Source organism: Tinamus guttatus, unplaced genomic scaffold, assembly GCF_059628265.1.
Source record: "Tinamus guttatus ecotype Peru unplaced genomic scaffold, ASM5962826v1 Tinamus_guttatus_pri_ptg000060l, whole genome shotgun sequence".
NCBI classification, from domain to species: domain Eukaryota; kingdom Metazoa; phylum Chordata; class Aves; order Tinamiformes; family Tinamidae; genus Tinamus; species Tinamus guttatus.
Window position 1 is genome coordinate 5,035,597 of NW_028288594.1, and position 20,325 is coordinate 5,055,921.

The following is a 20,325-nucleotide window of genomic DNA, read 5'->3' on the forward strand; positions in this document are numbered from 1 at the left end:
ATGAACGTGGAAACGGCTGAGGCTGCTGGCAGGGATATGGAGGCCTTGTGCTCGGAGCTGCTCCTGCCCGCACCGGGAGATGCGGGAAGCCCCGGGGCTGCCGGCACCGGCCTCACCGGGACTCCTGCCCTGACCGTGAGCCCCAGGTTGCTGCTGGCTGAAGCTGCAGTGCCCGGGGAAGGGGCTCACGCAGAAGGAGGCAACATGGAAATATTCATCGAGGCCGTGGCTGGCAACGTGGCTCTGAGCAATACGGCCAATGCCACAGGTACCGGGTGCAGGGAGGGCAGCTCGGGACTCCCGGGTCTTGCTGGAGGGAGGGATCAACGGTCCCGTGGGTCAGGGCAATGTGGGGTGACCCTCTGGCTGTCACTGTGGGGCCTACCGGTGCCCTGCACCTCTCCTGAGAGCAGAGCTCCATCCTGGAGCCTGCTGCCTCTCCCAGCATGGACTGTACCTGTGTCCAGTGTGGGCAGTGACCTGCCAGAAACGGAGCTGTGCTGGTCTCACAGCTCTAGGTGTCCAGAAGGTGCTGAGGGAGGGATCTGGCTATCGTCATTGCGTAGATGCTATTGTTCCTTTCCGATGGGAACGTGGGTCCTAGGATCCCAGCGTGGGGAGAAACCTGCAGCTGTTAGGCTGTACTTCATGGTCACAACATTTTATCCTGCAAGCCTCATGCGGGAGTTAAACCACTAGTTTCAAGCAGGTGAGAGCTTTTTCTAAGGCTCCCCCTTGGCTCTGCGCAGAGGTGCTGGTCAAAGTGGTGGAGCTCTATTTCTGCGAGAGGTGCGGCCAGAGTTTCCCGGAGCCCTCCCTGCAGTCCCAGCACCAGTGCCTGCTGCTGGCGCCGCCGGGACACCTGGAGCTCACGGAGGCGCTGCCGGCGCCTCCCAGCACGGAGCGGAGCGATGCCGGGAATGGGGAGCCGCCGGGCGCCGAGGGCGCCGCCGCCGAGCCCCTGCTGTGCCCCGTGTGCCGGGCGGCGTTCGCGCAGCCCGGCGCGCTCAAGGAGCACTTCAGGCGGCACCGCGGCACGCGGGGCGCCCTGCCGTGCCCCGAGAAGAGCTGCCGCTTCTCCACGGAGGACCGCAAGGCGCTGCGCGGGCACCTGCGCGCCGCGCACGGGGCGAGCGCCGTGCCCTGCGCCTCGCGCGCCTGCCCCCTGCTCTTCCCCAGCCGCGCGGCCATGGAGCGGCACCGCCGCAGCCACCTGCCCTTCCACTGCGGCCGCTGCGCCTTCGCCACCGCCAACGCCAGGCTCTTCGGGCAGCACCGGAGGGGCCACGCGGCGGAGCCCTCCCGCGACGCGCGGGGCGCCGAGAGCACCGGCAGCCCGGCCGGCTGCGGCCTCCAGCAGCGCCGTGTCCTGCCCTCGGGTAGGGTAGGGCCCTGCGGGGCCGGGGCAGGGCTGGGTGGGCTTTCTGCAGGGCTGGGGCTGCGGGCTGAGTCTGTGCACCCCAGCTGCAGCTGGGAGGAGCTGGGGCTCCGGCCGGTGCTGCCGGAGGGCTGGGGAGCCCTGCGGTGCAGCTGCTTTCAGCAGCTCTTTCCCTGCTGTGGTTTGGTCCGTGGTTTGTGGAAAGGCCACCCATAGCCCTGGAGAAGCCCCCCTGTTTTGTCAGGAAGTTTCTTGCACGTTTGTGGGCAACAGGTGGTGTCTGCTCCTCACCTGGAATGTGATCTGTGATCTCTCTTCCTGCTTTGAAGTGGAAGAAGGGCAGGAGGATGCAGGGAGCTGCCACGCTAGCTGGGAAGCAGCAGCAGAAGCATCCGGGCTGGGAGAGCCCACGGGCACCAGGCAGGGCTCCTTGGAGGGGCAGAAGGCATCAACTGGAGAGGAGGACTCGGAGAGCGGTGGGGATGAGTCGCTGGAGGAGGATGGAGAGAGCCCCTGTGAGGGTGAGCCCAAGGAGAATGGGAAGGAAGCTCCTGAGAAAGCCAAGGTGCCCCGGGCACAGCACGTCACAGGTAGGATACAGAGCGCCACAGGGCTGCACGGGGAGCTGCTCGGGCCTTTGCCTGGGGAAGGAGCAGCATAATGCAGTGACGGACTGGGCTGTGGGGCCTGGGAGTCCCAAGGCATCCTGCCCAAGTCCCTCTCTGCTCACCCGTCCTGCATGTATCCTGCAGTGCAGAGCTTCCCCCTATTTCTTATCCTCTACCCTTTCAAAAATGTGACATCCTTCTTAGTAGCTGTCCCCAGAGCTGCTGGGCCCTGCGTGGCTGGAGTCAGGGCACGCTGCAGCTGGACTGGAGCCATACGCCCTGGCTGGCTGGGGCACGGGTGTCCTTTTGAGCCAGTTAGGCTGCCTGGTGCTGGGGAAGCAGGGACGTGTGGGCAAGCCCAATCTAGGCTGTGCTGGATCATTTTTCCCAGTGTTGAGCTGGAAAGGTCCCATCCGAGCCATGCCAGTGGCTCAGGATGGGGCCATTCCCTCCCAGCACGTAGCTGCTGCAAGGCTGTATGTGATAACTGTTTGGTCCAGCATAGCTGTATTGGGGAGAGAACATCTGCTTGTTTCTGCCACCTCTTCCCTGCTGATGCTCCCCCTTCTTGCCTCTCGCAGGGGATGTCGTGGAGGGCTCCGAGTACCTTTACAAAACGCACATGTGCCCCGAGTGCAAGCGGTGCTTCAAGAAGCGGACGCACCTCGTGGAGCACCTGCACCTGCACTTCCCCGACCCCAGCCTGCAGTGCCCCAACTGCCACAAGTTCTTCACCAGCAAGAGCAAGCTGAAAATTCACATGATGCGGGAGACGGGCGAGAAGGCCCATCGCTGCCCGCTCTGCCACTACAGCTCTGTGGAGAAGAACGCCCTCAACCGCCACATGGCCAGCATGCACGAGGACATCTCCAACTTCTACTCCGATGTCTACTCCTGCCCCGTGTGCGAGGAGAAGTTTCGGCTCAGCCAGGCCCTCAAAGAGCACTTGAAGACTCACAAAGCTGAGCCGAAGAGGCTGAGCTGCTTCCAGGGAGGCTGCGACTACTTTGCTGAAGACCGCAAGGAGTTCATCCGCCACCTCAAGGATGCTCACGGCATCAAAGCAGTGGAGTGCAAGTACCATGCCTGCTCACTGCTTTTTGGCACAGCGGAGGCCATGGAGGCTCATCGCAAAACACACTATGCTTTCCACTGCCAGCAGTGCGACTTCATTTGCTCCAACAAGCACGTCTTCCGCAAGCACAAGAAGCAGGGGCACCCGGGCAGCGAGCAGCTCCAGTGCAGCTTTTGCCCCTATGCCACCTTCAACCCCGTTGAGTTTCATGACCACGTGGGCAAGATGCACGCCAACGAGAAGATCCACAAGTGCACGGAGTGCCCCTTTGCCACCGCGCACAAGAGGGTGCTCATCCGGCACATGCTGCTGCACACAGGTAGGTGTCTGCGTCCGGGAGGCTGGCTGCTGCGCGAGGTCCTGCCCCTGCTCTGGGTGAGCAGGGAGGACTGCAGCAGGGCTTCTGTGGCAAACTGCCAGCTCTGTCGCATGGCAGACCCCAGTGTCACCCAGCTGGGCAGCTTGGTTGCAGATTCCACCCGCAGCAGGCCCAGGAGTCATGATGTGCCGCTGTTCCAGCTACCCCAAACCCCTGTGCAGCTGGTTCCCTGCAGAGGGAGGCAGGGCAGCTACCCCGCCTGGCCGTGCTGCTGGAAGTCTTTCCGTGTTGTCCGTAGGAGAGAAGCCCCACAAGTGCGAGCTGTGCGACTTCACGTGCCGAGATGTGAGCTACCTGTCCAAGCACATGCTGACCCACTCCGATGACAAGAACTTCATGTGCACCGAGTGCGGATACATCACCAAGTGGAAGCACTACCTGAACGTCCACATGCGCAAGCACACCGGAGATCTCCGGTACTGTGCCTGGCCTGGCGGGGTAGTTAAGGCTCCCCAAATCCTGCTTCAGGGGCCCGCTGCTCTGGCTGCACTGAGTTAGGTGCTCTCATCCCTGAGATGAACAGCCTGTACTGACCGGGATTGCCAACATCATGGTGTGGCAATCAAAGCTGCCTTTGGTGTTCCAGTGCCCTTGAGAAACGTGTTGCTGTGCCAGCACAGCTCCAAGCCCAGGGCCATGGAGTCTGCTGCTGCATGTCATGCTGCATGAGCAAAGCAGCCCTGGGTGCATGCAGGAGTCTACCCACATGTGTTTTTACTTCTGAATTATCACTTTACCCTCCTCTGTGTCTAGTCTGCCTGCAGGCAAGCTGGAAGCGCTGTTGGTGTGAGGTGGTGTGTGTGAGGCAGGTGCTCCGTGGGGCACTCGGGGAACCTAGCCTGGGCTGGGAGTGCAAAATACCAACAGTGCCAGGAGCTGCAGCAGGAGGAGCAGCTGGTGATAAGAGCTGCTTTGATTGCAGGGGTTGGGTTCAGCAAAGGAAACAGTCCCATGCCCTGTGTTTTGGGGTGGTAAAGTGTCCAGCAAGGCTCAGCCTACCCCAGTTCCTTACAGTGGCTGACCAGCTCTGCTTCCCCCCTTAGGTACCAGTGCAACCAGTGTTCATACAGGTGCCACCGTGCCGACCAGCTGAGCAGCCACAAGCTGAGGCACCAGGGCAAAAGCCTCATCTGCGAGGTGTGCGGCTTCGCCTGCAAGCGCAAGTACGAGCTGCAGAAGCACATGCAGGCGAAGCACTCGCAGAACTACCAGGTGCCCATCTTCCAGTGCCAGTACTGCACCTACCAGACCAAGTACAAGCAGGCGCTGCTGAACCACGAGAACTGCAAGCACACCAAGCAGAAGGAGTTCCGCTGTGCCCTCTGCTCGTACTGCACCTTCAGCAACACCAGTCTCTTCTTCCACAAGCGCAAGGTTCACGGGTACGTCCCTGGTGACAAGGACTGGCTGGAGAACTACGCCAGCAAGGAGCAGGAGATCAGCTCCTCCGAGGCGCTCTTCGGCTGCGAGCTCGGCACAGCCCTGCGCTCGGATGCTGCTTCGCCCCTGTCTGGCAAGGAGCAGTGGGCAAAGGCAAAGCCGCCCCAGCCGGAGTCGCAGGGGGAGGAGAGCTCCCAGCAAGCGCTGGCGGTGCCTCTGCAGGAGCAGGGTGCTGCTGTGCCCGAGGGCAGCACCGAGCTGGCGAGAGGCGAGGGTGAAGGGGAGCGGGGCTGTCCCGGTGCTGCCAGCGCACAAGCTGATCCTGCCTCAGGCTCGGCTGATTTTGCCCCTTCTGGGGATGTGGTTGAGAGCTGCACCTTGCACTTGGAGACCCTGAATGTCCCGTCTGACTCTGTGCTGGAGCATTTGGCCGGAGATGCTTGCACATCTCAGCCAGAGAGTGCAGAAATGCTGGTCTGCAAGGAGCCTCCTGCAGCCTATGAAGTGCTGGGCTCCCGGGATGACCTTGGCTTGGAGGATAACGACAACGCGCTTGAAGACATCCCAGACTTGGAGGAAGATGAGACAGATGCATGTGGGAATGAAGCAGCCGGGCTGGAAGGCAGCGCTGTGGTGGGAGACAGCCAGGGAAAAGATGCCATCGGGGAGGACACAGGCTGCCGGGAAGGATCATGCTCCGACCTCCGCGAGCTGGTTGCAGATGCTGAAATGAGAGAGAACAGCCCCGTGGAGCTGCCCACGGCCTGGCTGCAGGCGCTGGAGACGGCCGAGCGGAGCTGCCCGCCGCCCGCGGAGGATGCGGCCGCTTCTGCTGATGAGGCAAAGGGGGGCTCGGAGTCAGTGCTAAAGGCACTGCGGAAGCAGGACAAGGAGCAGGCAGAGACGCTGGTGCTGGAGGGCAGGGTGCAGATGCTGGTGGTGCAGTCAGAGAGCCAGATCTTTAAGTGCGAGAAGTGCTCGTACGTCACCCGGAAGGAGAAGTCCATGTCCCTGCACTCCAGAGCCAGCTGCCAGAGGCGCCGGGCACCGCTCGTGTGCCCTGAGTGTGGTGCCAGCTTCAAGCAGCAAAGGGGGCTCAACACCCACCTCCTCAAGAAGTGCCCAGTCCTCCTGAAGAAGAACAGGGCCCTCAAACCAGCTATTCAAGAGCTGCCTGGCTTGTGCCAACCTGCCAGCCAGCCTGGTGGCAGTGGTCCAGAAACGTCAGAGAGTGACAGGGGAGGCTTGGAGGAGTCTGGGCATCATGAGACGCCCTGGGAAATGGAGCTGATATCTGATAAAGCACAGCCCTCGGGCAGTCCTTTAGCTGAGGAACAGACCTTGGCCAGTGCTGCCATTGAGAAGCCCCCTCCAGACAGCAGCACAGACACGGTGGAAGAGCCTTCCAAGCAGGGGGATCCAGCTGAGCCAGGTGGAGCTGTTTGTCCTTCCCAGCCTGGGAGAACATCTGAGAAATACCGTGCGGAGGGTGGCAAGCTGCACTGCAACGCCTGCGCCTTCGTCTGCTCCCGCGTCTCCACCATCACCTCCCACGTGGAGGACGGCTGCCGGAGGCCGGAGCAGTTCTGGTGCTCCCTGTGCCCCGCAGCCTTCCGCTCCCGGCGGGCCCTGAGGAGCCACCGCGCCGAGAAGCACGTCGCACGGCCCGGGGGGGACGGGTGCCGGAGCCCCAGGGCGCTCGGAGGAGCCCCGGCCGGGGGTGAGGCGGGTCAGCCCCCCGAGCCGCCGCCGGCCGCGGCTCCGCGCAAAGCCGCGCTTCCCAAGAGGCGGCGGCTTTCCTGCCCCACCTGCCCCTTCACCTGCCACCAGGAGCGGGCCATGACGACCCACAAGAAGAGGGGCTGCGTGGCGCTGGGCGAGTTCCGCTGTGCCTCCTGCCCCTTCACCTCCAAGGCGGCCAAGGCGCTGCGGCTGCACCGCCGGCTGCACCGCAAGCATTACAGCAAGCGGCCGCAGCTGCAGTGCCGCCAGTGCGAGTTCACCTGCAAGCAGGCGCGGTGCCTGCGGCAGCACGTGCGCATCAAGCACGAGGGGGTGAAGCCGCACAAGTGCCGCTACTGCGAGTTCAGCACCACGCGGCGCTACCGCCTCGAGGCCCACCAGTCACTGCACACCGGCGTGGGGCGCGTGGCCTGCGGCGCCTGCGGCCAGACCTTCGGCACCAACTCCAAGCTGCGCATCCACCGCCTGCGCGTGCACGAGAAGACGCCCACGCACTTCTGCCCGCTCTGCGACTACGGCAGCTACCTGCAGAACGACATCACGCGCCACGTCAACAGCTGCCACCGCGGCGAGCTCAACTTCGGCTGCTCCCGCTGCGAGGCCCGCTTCAGCTCCGAGACGGCCCTCAAGCAGCACGTCCTGCGGCGGCACGAGGAGAAGGTGCCCTACGGCTGCCCGCGCTGCGGCTTTGTGTGCCACAGCGAGGCCACCCTCAAGTGCCACGTGCAGAAGCAGCACCCGCACCTGGAGTGCGGCGCCTGCAAAGAGACCTTTGCCAGCCGGCATGCTCTGGAGGAGCACAAGAGGCAGCATTTCAGCCACCGCTGCGAGCTGTGCAGCTTTGCAGCCAAGGAGCGGCAGCAGCTCGTGAGGCATTACGTGGAGAGCCACGAGCCAGCCGCCCCCCAGGAGAGACCCCTGCGCTGCCCCTTCTGCGACTTTGCCTGCCGCCACCAGCTCGTCTTCGACCAGCACATGAAGGGCCACGGGGGCACCCGTGTGTATAAGTGCTCGGACTGTGAATACACCACCAAGAACAGGCAGAAGATCACGTGGCACATCCGTATCCACACCGGCGAGAAGCCCTACAAGTGTCATCTCTGCAAATACGCCTGCGCTGACCCCTCGCGCCTCAAGGTGAGCGTCCCTTGGGGCTGGGGGGACGTTCGCTGCTACACCTGCGTGGGTTCAGCAGGGATACGGCCTGGGGAGGAAGAAACTTTTGGGGGAAGTTTTCCTTCTCTCCTCTCTTCCCTGGGGTTAGTGCAGGAATAGGAAGCAAGCGGAAAAGATGTGTGTGGGTGTTAACATGTTTCCCTTCAAAGTTCTGGGGAAAGGGGGTTCGTAGCAAGGCAACAATATTGGCCCCTGTGCGAGTTCAGTTCCCTTCCTGCTGGCATCTCCAGTAGTGTCCCCTGGGGGCAAGCGGCCGTGTCGTGGGGCAGCCTGGCACCACGAGGCTGCCCAGGGGTCACGGTGCACCCTGTGGGGCAGCCTAGTCGTGGCACAGGAGGAGCGCAGAGGGCCTTGGCCACCCTGCTGCAGGGCAGCGCCGCGCTGCGGACCTGAGGCTGCATCTGCTCCACTCTGTAGGTGATTGTCTTATCACATGGCAAAGAATCTCCTCTGGAACAAGGGAGCCGGGTGTGAGCTAATGGAAAGGAAAATGGTCTGTTTTGCGGAGGGGAGTATTGACTTTTTGTAATGGTCAGGCTGAGGCGCAGCCCTGTGGGGCTGCCGGGGAGAGGCCGCCCTGGAGCTCTGCGCTGGGGAGCGGCCGGAGGCAGAGGCTGCAGCGGGGGCTGCTCTCCAGCCTGGGCTCTGCCCTGAATACCCAAACAGGGAGAGGAGCCCGGGCTCTCCGTGTGCTGCACAGAGCCATCTTGGGAGTATCAAGGTCTTGTCCTGACCCCGCTGTGGATCTCTCAGTAGCCTGTCAGGCTGCCTGATTTCCCTTCTTGCCCCTTGCAGTTCGAGAGGTCGGGCAGAGCTGGGAGCCCTTCCCAAGGATCCAAGAGCCCAATGTATTCCCAGGAGGGATAACACGGCCTCATCCTGACCAGAGGGGAGGGTTCCTAGAGGATGCCCTATGGAGCCAAGCTGGGGCAGTGGGGTGGGTTATGTGCATGAGGCTGCCCCGCAGCCTGGCCTTGACCGTGTCCTTGGCATCCCTGTGCCCAGTACCACATGCGGATCCACAAGGAGGAACGGAAATACCTGTGCCCAGAGTGCGGCTACAAGTGCAAGTGGGTGAATCAGCTCAAGTACCACATGACGAAGCACACGGGTGAGTGGCTGGTGGAGCTGAGCAGGGCTATGGCACAGTGTGGGTGGCACCCCTGGGCTCCCCCCGGGGCTGGGGAGCTGGAGGAGGGGGAAGCAGTGGCCAGACCCCCATCAGGGCAGCACGTCCTGCCTCATTTCCTGGAGCTGCAGCCCTTGGGTTGGGGAAGGCTGGATGGTACAGACCCCCGGAGCACGGCATCCCTTGGAAAGGGGGGATCCTTGGGCACCCCTTGAGGGGAGCAGCGGGGCTGGGTGCCGTGCCAGGGCGCCGTCCCTGCCGTGCGGTGGCAGCCCCGTGCTGTCGCCGCAGGCCTGAAGCCGTACGGCTGCGACGAGTGCGAGTACCGCACGAACCGGGCGGACGCGCTGCGTGTGCACCGGGAGACGCGGCACCGCGAGGCGCGCGCCTTCATGTGCGAGCAGTGCGGCAAGGCCTTCAAGACGCGCTTCCTGCTCAAGACGCACCTCAAGAAGCACAGCGAGGAGAAGCCCTACGTGTGCGGCGCCTGCGGGCGCGCGTTCCGCTGGGCCGCCGGCCTGCGCCACCACCACCTCACGCACACCAACGAGCACCCCTTCTTCTGCCGCTACTGCCCCTACAAGGCCAAGCAGAAGTTCCAGGTGATCAAGCACATCCAGCGGCACCACCCCGAGCGCGGCGCCGGCGACGTGAGCCAGGGCGTGGGCAAGGAGCCCAGCGCGGGCCCCGTCCTCCTGCACGAGCTGCAGCGGGAGGGCCAGGGGCCCCCCGTGCCCGCGCACGAAGGGGGCTGCCCCACAGGCAAGGACGGTGCCCCGCAGTGAGCACCCTGCAGTCCCTCCGCAGAGATGTATGTGTGTGTATAGGCATATATGTATATGAGCTGTAAAATATGTGGCTGTATAAAAGGAATCTCCCAACTCCTTTTAATCCTGCTTCTTAGGGCTGCGTTGTGTTCTCCCCTTCAAAGGTGGGGCTGGGGTGATGTGAGTCTTGCATAGCTCTGTTTTTTGCTCCTTGTTAAGCCTCTCCCTTAGGGCTGGGTATCCATTGGGTCCTTATCCAGCGAGCTCTCTTTTCCTCTGGAAATGTCTCCTGGGCTCCTGGTGTGTGGGGCAAACAGGGAGCCCCTGGCCAGGTTGGACTGGGCCCTGGGGCTTATGTTGGGCAGGACCAGAGCCAAAGCCCCATTCTACCCCTCTGGGCAGCAGCCACTGCTCAGCAAGAAACTTAATAGGGCAACATGGGCCCTGGCACCTGTGGGCAAGAGGGCAGCCTGTCCAGCAGCCCTCAGCCTCGCAGCTCTCTCCCGGGAATTCTGGGATGCTGAGGCAACCCTCGCTCCTGCTGCTTCCCAGACTCTGCCCTGAGGCCTTGCCCAGCTGCCCTTGGGTCCCTGGAGCCCGGCCCGAGGAGTGGAGCAGGTTCCCAAAGCAGGGGGAAGGTCCCAGGCCCTGTTCCCCACCTACACCCAGGCCACGTTGGTCCCCAAAACTGTCTGGACTCAAGTGTGCTTGACACAGGACTCTTTATTACGTTGTTCAGATAGAAAGGAGGGTGCCAGGGTTCAGGGGGGAGCCTCTCTGGGAACTGTATGGGCAGGGGCAGGCTCTGCAGTGTGGAGCAGGGGTGAGGCCTGACCCTTCCAGCTCCCCCCTGCTCTAGTCTAGCCCGGAGGGTTCGCTGGGCTCCAGTCTTGCTCTCCCATGTTGGGGGGGACGGGTGTGTGCGGCAGATCTGGGGTGTCCTGCACCGTTTCTGCTCTTCCCTGCAGCCGCGCAGGGACCTGGGGCGGCTGCGCGGGAGCACAGGGGCTGCACCGGCACAGACCCCACAGCAGAATGCAGGGAGGGCTGGGGGGCAGCGCCCCAGGCCTGGTGCCTTCCTCGGCCCCGGGGATCACTGTGAACCAGCAGCACGGAGACACGGAGGGATGCTACGAACGGGTCGGCTGCAGGGTGCTTGGCGCGCTCGGCTCCGCGGCCCCGGCGCTCCGGCGAGCCCTGGGCCAGCTCTGTGCCTTCCCTTCGGGCGCTGCTCGCGCCAGGGGCTCACTCCTGCTCGGGGCCGGGCGGCTCCGTGATGCGAATGTGGACGAAGAGCGAAGAGGGTGGGATGTTGGTGCCGTCCTTGGAGAGCAGGTGGATGTGGCGGTAGCCTGCAGGGCACCGCGAGGCTCTGGGGACTGCCGGCCCCGCAGCCTCCGCGGCGCCCGGCCCGGCACCCCGTGGGGCTGCCCGGCCCCCTCGCAGCGCCGCCTCACCGGGTTTGATGTTGGCGAAGGGCAGCGTGAACTGGCCCACAAAGTCGTTCCGGGACGTCTTGTCGTAATCCTCCACCACGAAGCGGACGAGGGCCAGCTCCGGCACGCGGAGCTGGAACTGGAGCGTCTCATCCCAGCGGGGGTTAAACCCTGGGAAGGGAGAGCGAGCGCTGAGAGGGCAGCGGGGGCAGGACCAGGACAGAGCTGGGCCGCCCGGTGCCGTGCTGGGCTCACCGTTATTCTCAATGTACTTGGTCTCCTGGTGGGCCTGGTCCGCGGGGACGCCGTGGATCTCCACGCGCACCAGCGGGTCGATGACAGCCTCGTCCTTGCTGTTGGCGACCTTGGGCAGTTGCTGCCCGCTGATCACCTGCGCACAGGGCAGGGTCCCCCTGAGCCGGGAGCAGCGTGGCCATGAGCTGAGCAGGCCCCCGAGCTCCGGTGCCGGCCAGCCCGGCGCGGAGCCAGCGACGGTGCCTGCATGGGCAGTGCTGCCCTCCCCTGCCTCCAGAGCGGCTCTGGGGACAGAGCACAGTGCGGGGAGCCCGGCCAGCGCTAGAGCCCCACATCTGGGCAAAGACCCAACACACACATGGCCGTTTTGGCACATCCCCGCTCCCGGGGCTCCCCTTGGTCCTATACCTGGATCGTCAGGGTCACGGGGCCGTGGCTTTCCCAGGTGCTGGGGTCACTGGGGTTGAAGAGGGTCCCCTCGTCCCTCATGAAGGACGGCTTGAGCACATAGCCGCAGTGGCCATTCTGGCTGAAGAGCCCATCGTTGAGGTCCATCTCTGCGCCGGCGGTCTGGAAGTTCAGGGCCACTGCAGGGAGGCAGCATGGAAAGAGCTCGGGAAGGCCCAGGGCATCCACAGGCCGGTGCCTTGCAGACGTGTGCCCTGCTGCAGCCGGAGGGCAAGAACTAGCTTGGGGATGAGCAACAGCCTGTCCCTGCGGCCAGAGAGATGCAGGGCCACGCTGGGAGACAAGGCAGCAATGCCTGTGCATCCCCAACCAGGGCAAGGGCCTGCAGCCAGAACGGGCTGCAGCTGGCGCTGATACGGGTGCTGACAGTGCCCTTGGCAGGGGAGCTGGTGACACCTCTCCCCACGCAGCCTGACGCCCCGGGCCGTACCGATCTGGCAGCCCGCGTTCCACATCTCCTGCGGGTTGTAGTTGGAGGAGTCGGTGCGCATCCCGCTGGGGTAGATGCGGGTCAGCTGCCAGGCATTGTGGCGGACAAACTCATTCCCTAGGGATGGACCACGAGGGCTGCTTGTGAGGTTATTCCCCCAGCCTGCGTGGCCTCCCGCCCCCTGAGCTGCCCAGCAGCACATCCACACCTCCATCCAGCTGTCCATCCTCCTACTCAACCCTCTGTCCATAAATCCATCCGGCCATCCAACAACTCATCCATTCGCCAGCCATCCACCTCAGCCCCTTCCACCTCACCCGACTCCCGGATGAGTTTCCTGGCCTTGGCCTCGGAGAATGAGGAGATTTCGGAGGGCCGGGAGTGGGTGCGGGCCTCCTGGAAGCCCTGGAAGGAGACGCTCTTGCAGTAGATGACGCAGTCGGACAACGCTTGCGCCAGGCTCTCCCTGTCCTTCTGCAAGGCAGAGACACGTTCAGCTTCCCCTGATGGGGACAGGGGCTTTGCCAGCCTGGGGCCGTAGGGCAGCCCCAGCCAGCTGAGGTGCCGGGGTGGCAGTGGAGCCCCACAGAAACGGAGCGGCCTGGGGACACTTGTCACGGTGCTGCCACAGGGGGCTGCCATGGCCAAGGGCACAAAGGGGAGCCCCCACCTGCTGACGACCCCATGGTCGCTGCCCTCCCCTTGGTGCCACGACATCGCCACAACCCACAGGTATGCCCGGGGATCTCAGCGCTCCTGTCCCATGCCCAGCCCAGGCCAGACACCTTCGCCCTCCGCTTCTCCTCCTCCGCCTCTGCGCCGGTGTCCTCATCGGAGAGCTCGGGTGCGTCGTCCCCCGGCCCGTCCAGCGTGTCCTCCAGCCGCCCGATTTTCTTGCCCTTCAGCAGGATCTTGTGCTTCAGCTCCTGCAGGGTTGGGGATGGAGGGGTGGCCCTGCGCGGGGACCACGGGGTGCCAGACCCTGTCCCAAGAGCCCCGTGTGCCTCTGGCCCCTCAGGGGAGCAGAATGCTGCTGGGGCAGGGACAGCCTCTCCTCAGGGTGGAAGTTCCCACATCCCTGGGATCTCTGGTGAAGGACCCCTGCTCTCAGCAGGGAGTTATTGGAGTAGGACCTGGTCAGTGGGGGTGGTGACAAGGGCACCCCCTCATCCCACTCCCACCCAGGACAGCGATGCTCAGCGCGGCTGTGCTCTGTGCCTTACCTCCGGGGATGGGAGCTGCGTGGGGATGCGCCCGTCGGTGGTGGCCATGAGGAGCTGCTCCCCCAGGATGCTCTTGAGCTGCTGGGCCAGCACATCCTGCTGCTCCACGCTGCAGTGGTTCTCCAGTGACAGGATCACCGGGTAGTCCGAGGCCTGGGGACGGACGTGCAAGGGGGAAGCACAGGGGAACAGGGACATGGGGCTTCTATCTGGGGCAACTCCCAAGACCTTGGCACGCCCCCATGCACCCCAGCCCCCCATCACACCCCCTACCTGCCCCTGCCCCCCAGCTCCCATCCCACCCCATTTGCCCCAGCAGGCTGTGCCCACATGCACACCGGCAGGACACAGCACAGGGCTGCGGGTCGGTCCCCACGGTGCCAGCGCCACGGAAGGGAAAGGCGCCGGCCACCCTCTCTCCTCACTGTGGGACCAGCCCTGCTGCCCTCCAGACAGAGACCCACTGCGGCCTCGGAGCACAGCCACGGCTCCCCGCGCCCCACAGCCCCAGCCCGCGGGAAGGCTGCCCTACCTGGAAGGCGTATTTGCCCAGGGTGCTCACCACCTCCCGGAAGGGGATCTTGGAGGTGAACGTGTGGCCGTGGTACACCAGGGGCTCCCCATTTGGCCCGTCCCAGCAATCCACCTCGAGGCAGCGGCAGCCCCGTTTCAGAGCCCTACAGGTGGGCAGCAGCCCTGGTACCCCAAGCCCGGCCAGGGCACCAGACCCCCTGATACCGCCCCTCTTCTCCTCTGCCTGTGTGTGCCCCCTCCCACAGGGTCCATGTCAGTCTTGGGGACAAGGGACAACTGATGTGGGTGTGATGGGGGTGCTGCTGTATGGAGGCAGGGAGAGCTGGGCAGGCTGTTCCCAAAAGGGACCCCCTTGGTTGGGCCACAGGGAGCTGCATCACGGAGGGGGAACCCCTGGGTACCCAAGGCACAGAGTTGTCCCCCGGCCAAAGGAAGCATCTCCCCTTGCTTGGCTTGCACCACGGAGCTGCCCGGGGCCTGGCAGTGGGGCCGGAGGGCTTTTGGGAAGGCAACCAGAGGGGAGCAGCTCTTTACCTGATGTAGCCCTCGATGCTGCTCTGGCCCCGGATCTGGTCCTCTAGCAGGTAGGTGTTGTGAGAGGAGGAGATGAAATAGTGACAGAGTGGCTGGGTCATGTCCTGCCAAAGCGCCCGGTGCTGCGGGTTGAAGATGGAGCCCTCCGGGGAGCAGAGGTACATGAGGAAGCCATCAGCACTCAGCACGTGGCGAGCCTTGGCTGGAGACACACGGGGAGCGCATTGACTGCCCGTGACCTGGGGCAGCATGGGGACAAGTGGGGCCACTCGTGGCTCCTGGGCCCCATGGGCACAGCTGCGGTGGGAAGCAGCATCTCACCCATCTCCGACGGCTCATACTTGTCGATGAGCTCCATGGCGAGCTCCTCCGTGCCCTCGCCCTCCAGCTGCTCCTGCTGCAGGAAATCCACCAGCTCCAGCAGTGTCAGCTTCTTCCCATCCTCGGAGAAGTCCTGAAAGAGGCTCAGCACTTCCTCGCGCTGCGTGAGAGCCTTGTAGAAGAGCACGAACTCCTCCCCTTCCAGCGTCCCCGACTCCGACTTGTCAGCAGCCTGCAAGGGACTCGCTCAGCACCAGGCCATGGCTTCAGCCACCTCCTCGGCAGCATCGCGTCTCTGCTCCCAGGGGAGGCCACGGAGACCCGGCAGCAGTGGTAGGCATTGGGTGATGGATAAAAAGATGGATGGATCATTGCATAAACAGGCAGTTGGGTCAACAAATGGATGGATGGATGGATGGATGGATGGACGGACGGATGGATGTGATCCCGTCCTCCTGCAGTGAGGAGGGGCTGCACAGCCTGCTGCAGCCCTCTAGCCCTTCCTCTGCGGGTGTGGTGCTTACCTGGAAGAGCCGCATGGCATGATCCTCGTTCATGTCCACGTTCATCATCTTCAGGAGGCGCTGCACCTCCTTGAAGTTCATGCGCCCATCCTTATTCTTGTCGGCCTTCTGGAACCAGTCACGAATCCATGTGAGAAGCCCCAGGACTGATGCTAAGGAAAAGGACCTTGGCGTGCTGAGACAGAAGGGGCTGGGGAATGTCAAAGAGCTTCTTTTCCTTGTGCTGTGGCTCTCCGGTGCACAGGCTGAGGTGCAAAGAAGCCACACACACGCTGGAGGTGCAGGGTGCAGGGGATGGCAGGAGACGGGGCAGGACCAGGTGGGAAGGAGTTGGTGGGAGCAGCCAGAGGTGCCTGTAGGAAGGATATTGGTCTATCTTCTCCCTCTGGTCCATGCTGGTGGCCACCTCAATGAGCTGGCGCAGGCCCTGGATCCAGCACTGCGCCTCCTCTGCCGAGCCAGCGATGAGGTCCAGGTTGCCCCGGCGGCCAAAGAAGACGATGGTGAAGCAGCGCTCAGGGGGGAACTCCTCAGCCAGGCTCTGCAGCACCTCGGACTGGTGCCCTTCCCGCACCGTCTCCACGTCGCTGATGGAGACTGAGGGAGGGCAGGTCTGTCTAGTGGGGACAAGGTCTGCAGGGCAGGGGGCACTGCCCCCAGACTGCTGTCCTTCCCCCCACCCCCCTTTCCTTCCATCCATCCATCCATCCATCCATCCATCCACCCATCCATGCCTCTGTCCATGTGCCCATTCCTCTTTGTGTCCAGTAGCAATTTCTTTTCAGCCTTTAACCCTTGGGTGCTACTGGAAGGCAGGGTGCTGCAGGGAGACGTGTGGGCGAGGACAGTCTACCCACACATGCAGCGCCTCTTGAGTGCCCCAGCACCCCTCACAAACAAGAATCTGCCCCCTTGTTCACTCTGAACCATAATGATCACCTCATGGGCAGCACACAGCAGTCAGTACTCACAGGCAGATTCAGTTTTGCCTGTCCTCTTGGACTGGTACCAGATGGTCATGCAGTCCTCCTGCAGCTTGAAGCAGCGCTGCTTCTTCCAGCTCTTGGACTTGACTTTGCGCATCACCGTCCCTTGCTGCATCTGCTCCAGCTGCTCCGTAAGCTGGATACCTGGGGACACAGAGGGCTGCATCACTGGGACACTATGCTCTATTCCCTGGCTCCCTCCAGCTCCAGGGACCCTGAGTTTGGGGTGAAGAAGGAGCAGCCTCCAAGACGCAGGAGAGGCGGAGGGTGATTCCCCACCAGCCCTTCAGAGCCCACCCGCACGTCCACCCTTGGCGCTGGCGATCCCCCTCCCAACGGCACAGTGAGGTAGGGGAGCTCCCCGGGCACATGGAGGGGACTCCAACCCCGCCGAGGGGGCCGAGGGCCAGATTTGCTCCCGCTGTGAACGCGGACGGCGCTCCCCTCCCTGGGCACACACTCACGGGCGTTGCAGGGCAGCGAGGCCATGGCTCTGCCTCCTCCGCGCCGCCGCGGCGCCTGCGGGGAACAGGGGCACGGCTGGGGCGAGCGGGGCCGCCGGCACCTCTGCGCGCGCCGCCCGCGGGGTCACCGTGTTCGTGAAGCGCCGAGTTCGGCTTAGCACCGGGCTAATGAAATATTCAGTGTGTGCTCGGGAAACCAGAGCTTCTTGAGAGGTGTGGGAGAAAAGCAGGGGCTGGGAAGAGGGGCCCCCAAAGAAGAGCCCAGGAGGGAGCTAGACCCCGGTGCCTTGCAGGACTTGCTGGTGGCCGCTCACTGCTCTCCAGGCAAAGGCAGCCTTGGCAGATGGGTAAAACTGCACCTGAGAGAGCAAAGAAGCAGCCTGTCCTGTATGGGAAGCATCGCCCAGACGGAAAACTTGGAGGTAACGGGGAGCCGAGGTGGTGAGAGCAGGAAGAGCTGTGCAAGGGTGACCTACTGAGAGTGCCACAGGGGCCAGGAGGAGGAAACCCACAGCGCTGCCCTGCCCGGGGTGCTGAGGGCTCACAGCATCTCCCTTCTCCTGGGGGAGAGGCACCCCCGCGTGCCCAGAGACCACACAAGGGCGACTCATGCACAACAGCATTAACAGCGGCATTGCGGGAATGCACTGTGGGAAGTCAGTAAATAGGACTCTATGCCACTGTCATCATAACTGGACTAATAAGTCTTTCATTAGGCTGGAAGGACTTTTAATTAAGCTGACAATAAATCGCTGGATTTGCCTCTCACCTGGGCTGTTGTCACCAACACCCAGTCCTTGAGGACATCATGCCACAGCTGGTGGGGCTGTGATTTGGGCGCAAGGCCGGGGAGGATCCCCACAGCAGCCCGGCCATCGAGGCAGAGGGCCCTGCCGGGACCCCGGGGTGCCGCCATGTCCCACGGCTGACTCAGCGCGGGCGCCGGCGGCGCGGGGCTGGGAATAGCGGGTGCCGTCAGCGCGCAGGCAGCTGCCGGGCCGGGCTGCCAGCCCCGACACCTGCCGGCCCGGCGCAGCTCCCGTTGCACCCCGGGCACCCACTGCCCCCCAGCGAGGAGGGCACGGGAGACCCTGCGAGGGGAGGGCTGCCAGCTGCGCCCCACACTGCGCCGGGCTGGGCTGGGGGTGCCGTGGCAGCAGGGACACAGCGGGGACAGGCTGCATGGGCCATTGCTGGGGTGTTGCAGAGCCCCATCCCTAGGGCCTGCCTCCACTCTGCCCTCGCCCACGGCTCCCTTCACACTGTGTGAGGGACACGCACCACAGCCCGGGGCCAAGGGGCTGCCCCAGGTGCCCCCAGGTCCCCCCGCTGAGCTCTTTCCCAGCAGAGCCCAGCACTGATGCTGACGGTTCCCAGAACCAGCTCCTCTTGCAGGGGTCAGACCACAAGCACTGCGTGTGCCAGCAGCGAGGCCCCGCTCCCGGCTGCCAAGCTCACTTAAGTGCTTGCACATCCCTCCCTAGCCTAATGTGTCAGGTACAGGCTGGCAGCAGCTCCCCATGGTGGCTCAGGGTGTCCGTACCCACAAATGGAGGGGGCACCATGCTCCTCTTGGCGTCTGCAAAGCGGGTGCCCTGCTGCTGTCTTGCCCCATCCCCTAAGTGCTCCAACAGGCTGCTCTGCCTGCCCTCCAGCTCCTGCCACCCCCCAGCACCCTCTCACCCTCTCCAGGGTCTGCAGGGAACCAGGGGGAGACAACCTCGTCCATGCAGCCACCCCTCTGCTACCACCCTCCTGCATCCTGGCAGCGCCTGCTCTGGGCACCCACAGTGCAGCAGTGACCCAGGCAGCAGAGCTGGGGGCAGCTCCTGATGCTTCCAGGAAGCCTCCGTGGAGGCAGAGGGGCCAAGCTGAGGCTGGAGGAGCATGGAGAGATGCTGGCATGGGGCAGGGATCTGCCATTCCCTGTGGGAAAGAGCAGGAGAGCTGTGAGCAGCTTGGTGCCTCTATGTGTCCTGCCACCCACCTGTGCAACGTGGCAGCGTGAAGGGGCCACCCTGAGAGCTGAGATTCTGGAGCTAAACTGGCTGTCCCCCAGCATCAACCAAATATCCACATAGACCTGGCTCCAGACATAGCCCAGAGGTGTCCAAGCCCTGCCCAAGGCTTGGGAGCCTCAGCTTCCCCATGCCCACAGCCAAGAGGTAGCAGCTTCTCCAGTGCTGGGAAGTTGCTGCGAGCCCAGACTTGGAGCTGTGGACTCAGAGCTGCGGCCGTTCGCTTCCTCCCGGCAGGAGAGCGATGCCCTGAGTGTGGCACAGACCTGTCACCCAGCGCAGATCCCCAGCCTGGGCAGCCCCAGCCTGAATCACAGTTAGATGGAGACGAGAGCAGGATGGGAGCCAGGGGCTGGAGCCAGACCCTTCCTGCTGGAAACCTGAGCCCAGGGTGACTGCAGAGGAGCTGCCTCCTGCCAGGGACTCGCAGGGCCCCCCACCCACCCGGTGGTCCCGGGTGGGCCCTGGGCTGCAGCGCACACCGGGCAGGCGGTGGCAAGAGGGGCTGCGGGGAGCTGTGCTCACTGTGTCCCCACAGAGCCGGCGGTGACATCCCTCCAGCAGCGCCGCGGGGACAGCAGTGTGGAGAGCTCCCCAGCAGCTCAGACACCCAGGAGAGCTAAATGCCACCGTGGGGGGCGGTCTGTGCCCCGGCAGGGAGGCACAGTCCCTTCCCCAACACCCCCACTGCCCCACCGTGTCTGGGGACTCTGCTTTGCCCCACGGCCACGTGCCCCACAGATCCAGGGCAGCTCGGAGGGGAGGCACAGCCGGGAGGCTGCCCCGGGGGCTGTGAGACGTGGGACAGCCCACGGCCCCCGGGGACGGAGCCTGCCCCGCCGAGAGGGGCCGCTGGGCAGCGAAGCCCTGGGGGGCAGTGGGGGTCCTGCTGGGCCCCCGAGCACGGGGACACCCGAGGGGACAGGCAGGCGGCTCCTCTCCCCGGGACGTGCTGCCCCAGCCGGGGGCGCAGCCCACCCCGCCCCGCTCCCCCAGCCCGGACGCCCGGCCCGCACTGGCCCCCTTCCCGGCCCGCACCGGCCCCGTTCCCGGCCCGTACCGCCTCTCCGGGGCCGCGCCGCTCCCGCTGCTCCGCCGACTGCGGCCGCTCGGGGCCGGGGCTGTGGCTGCCCGCCCCTTGGCAGGGGCACGACGCGAGCCCGCCCCGGCCCGGCCCGGCCCGGCCCCCTCCTCCGCCCGGCACCCCCGGAGGCCGCCGCGCTCGCCCCGGTCCCAGTCCCGGCGCCGGCCCCGGTCCCAGTCCCGGCCACGGCCGCCGGCCAAGGTCAGCCCGGATTAAGGTCGCGCCGCCGGCTCCGCGCTCCTCCAGGGCCCGCGGCGGGAGCAGGAGCCTCTCGGGGCTCCGACCCCCGTGCGCCCCGGTCTGCCTCCCTCTGCGTCCCCCACCCCGGGCTCCCTGTTCCTGACACCGCAGCCCCAAACTGCTGCTCATCCCGCACCAAGGCCCCGACAGCCGGGGCAGACAGAGTGCCTTGG

At 64.5% G+C, this 20,325-nt stretch overlaps 2 protein-coding genes across 2 annotated transcripts; one reads left to right on the forward strand and one right to left on the reverse strand.

The window, feature by feature from the left end:
• Nucleotides 1-9,653, forward strand: ZNF142 (zinc finger protein 142). Its single transcript, XM_088540365.1, has 8 exons — nt 1-268; nt 750-1,379; nt 1,708-1,968; nt 2,568-3,380; nt 3,679-3,856; nt 4,484-7,700; nt 8,745-8,850; nt 9,160-9,653. Exons 1-8 carry the CDS (start codon nt 1-3, stop codon nt 9,651-9,653), a joined length of 5,967 nt encoding a protein of 1,988 aa, XP_088396491.1.
• Nucleotides 9,654-10,842: 1,189 nt separating this feature from the next.
• On the reverse strand, nt 10,843-16,898 carry PLCD4 (phospholipase C delta 4). Its single transcript, XM_088519533.1, has 15 exons — nt 16,811-16,898; nt 16,332-16,490; nt 15,729-15,957; nt 15,361-15,490; nt 14,837-15,068; nt 14,516-14,717; nt 13,980-14,124; nt 13,448-13,600; nt 13,010-13,150; nt 12,542-12,698; nt 12,225-12,341; nt 11,735-11,913; nt 11,327-11,462; nt 11,093-11,242; nt 10,843-10,987 (listed from the first exon to the last, which is right to left on the reverse strand). Exons 1-15 carry the CDS (start codon nt 16,833-16,835, stop codon nt 10,881-10,883), a joined length of 2,262 nt encoding a protein of 753 aa, XP_088375659.1. The 5' UTR covers nt 16,836-16,898; the 3' UTR covers nt 10,843-10,880.
• Nucleotides 16,899-20,325: the final 3,427 nt, after the last annotated feature.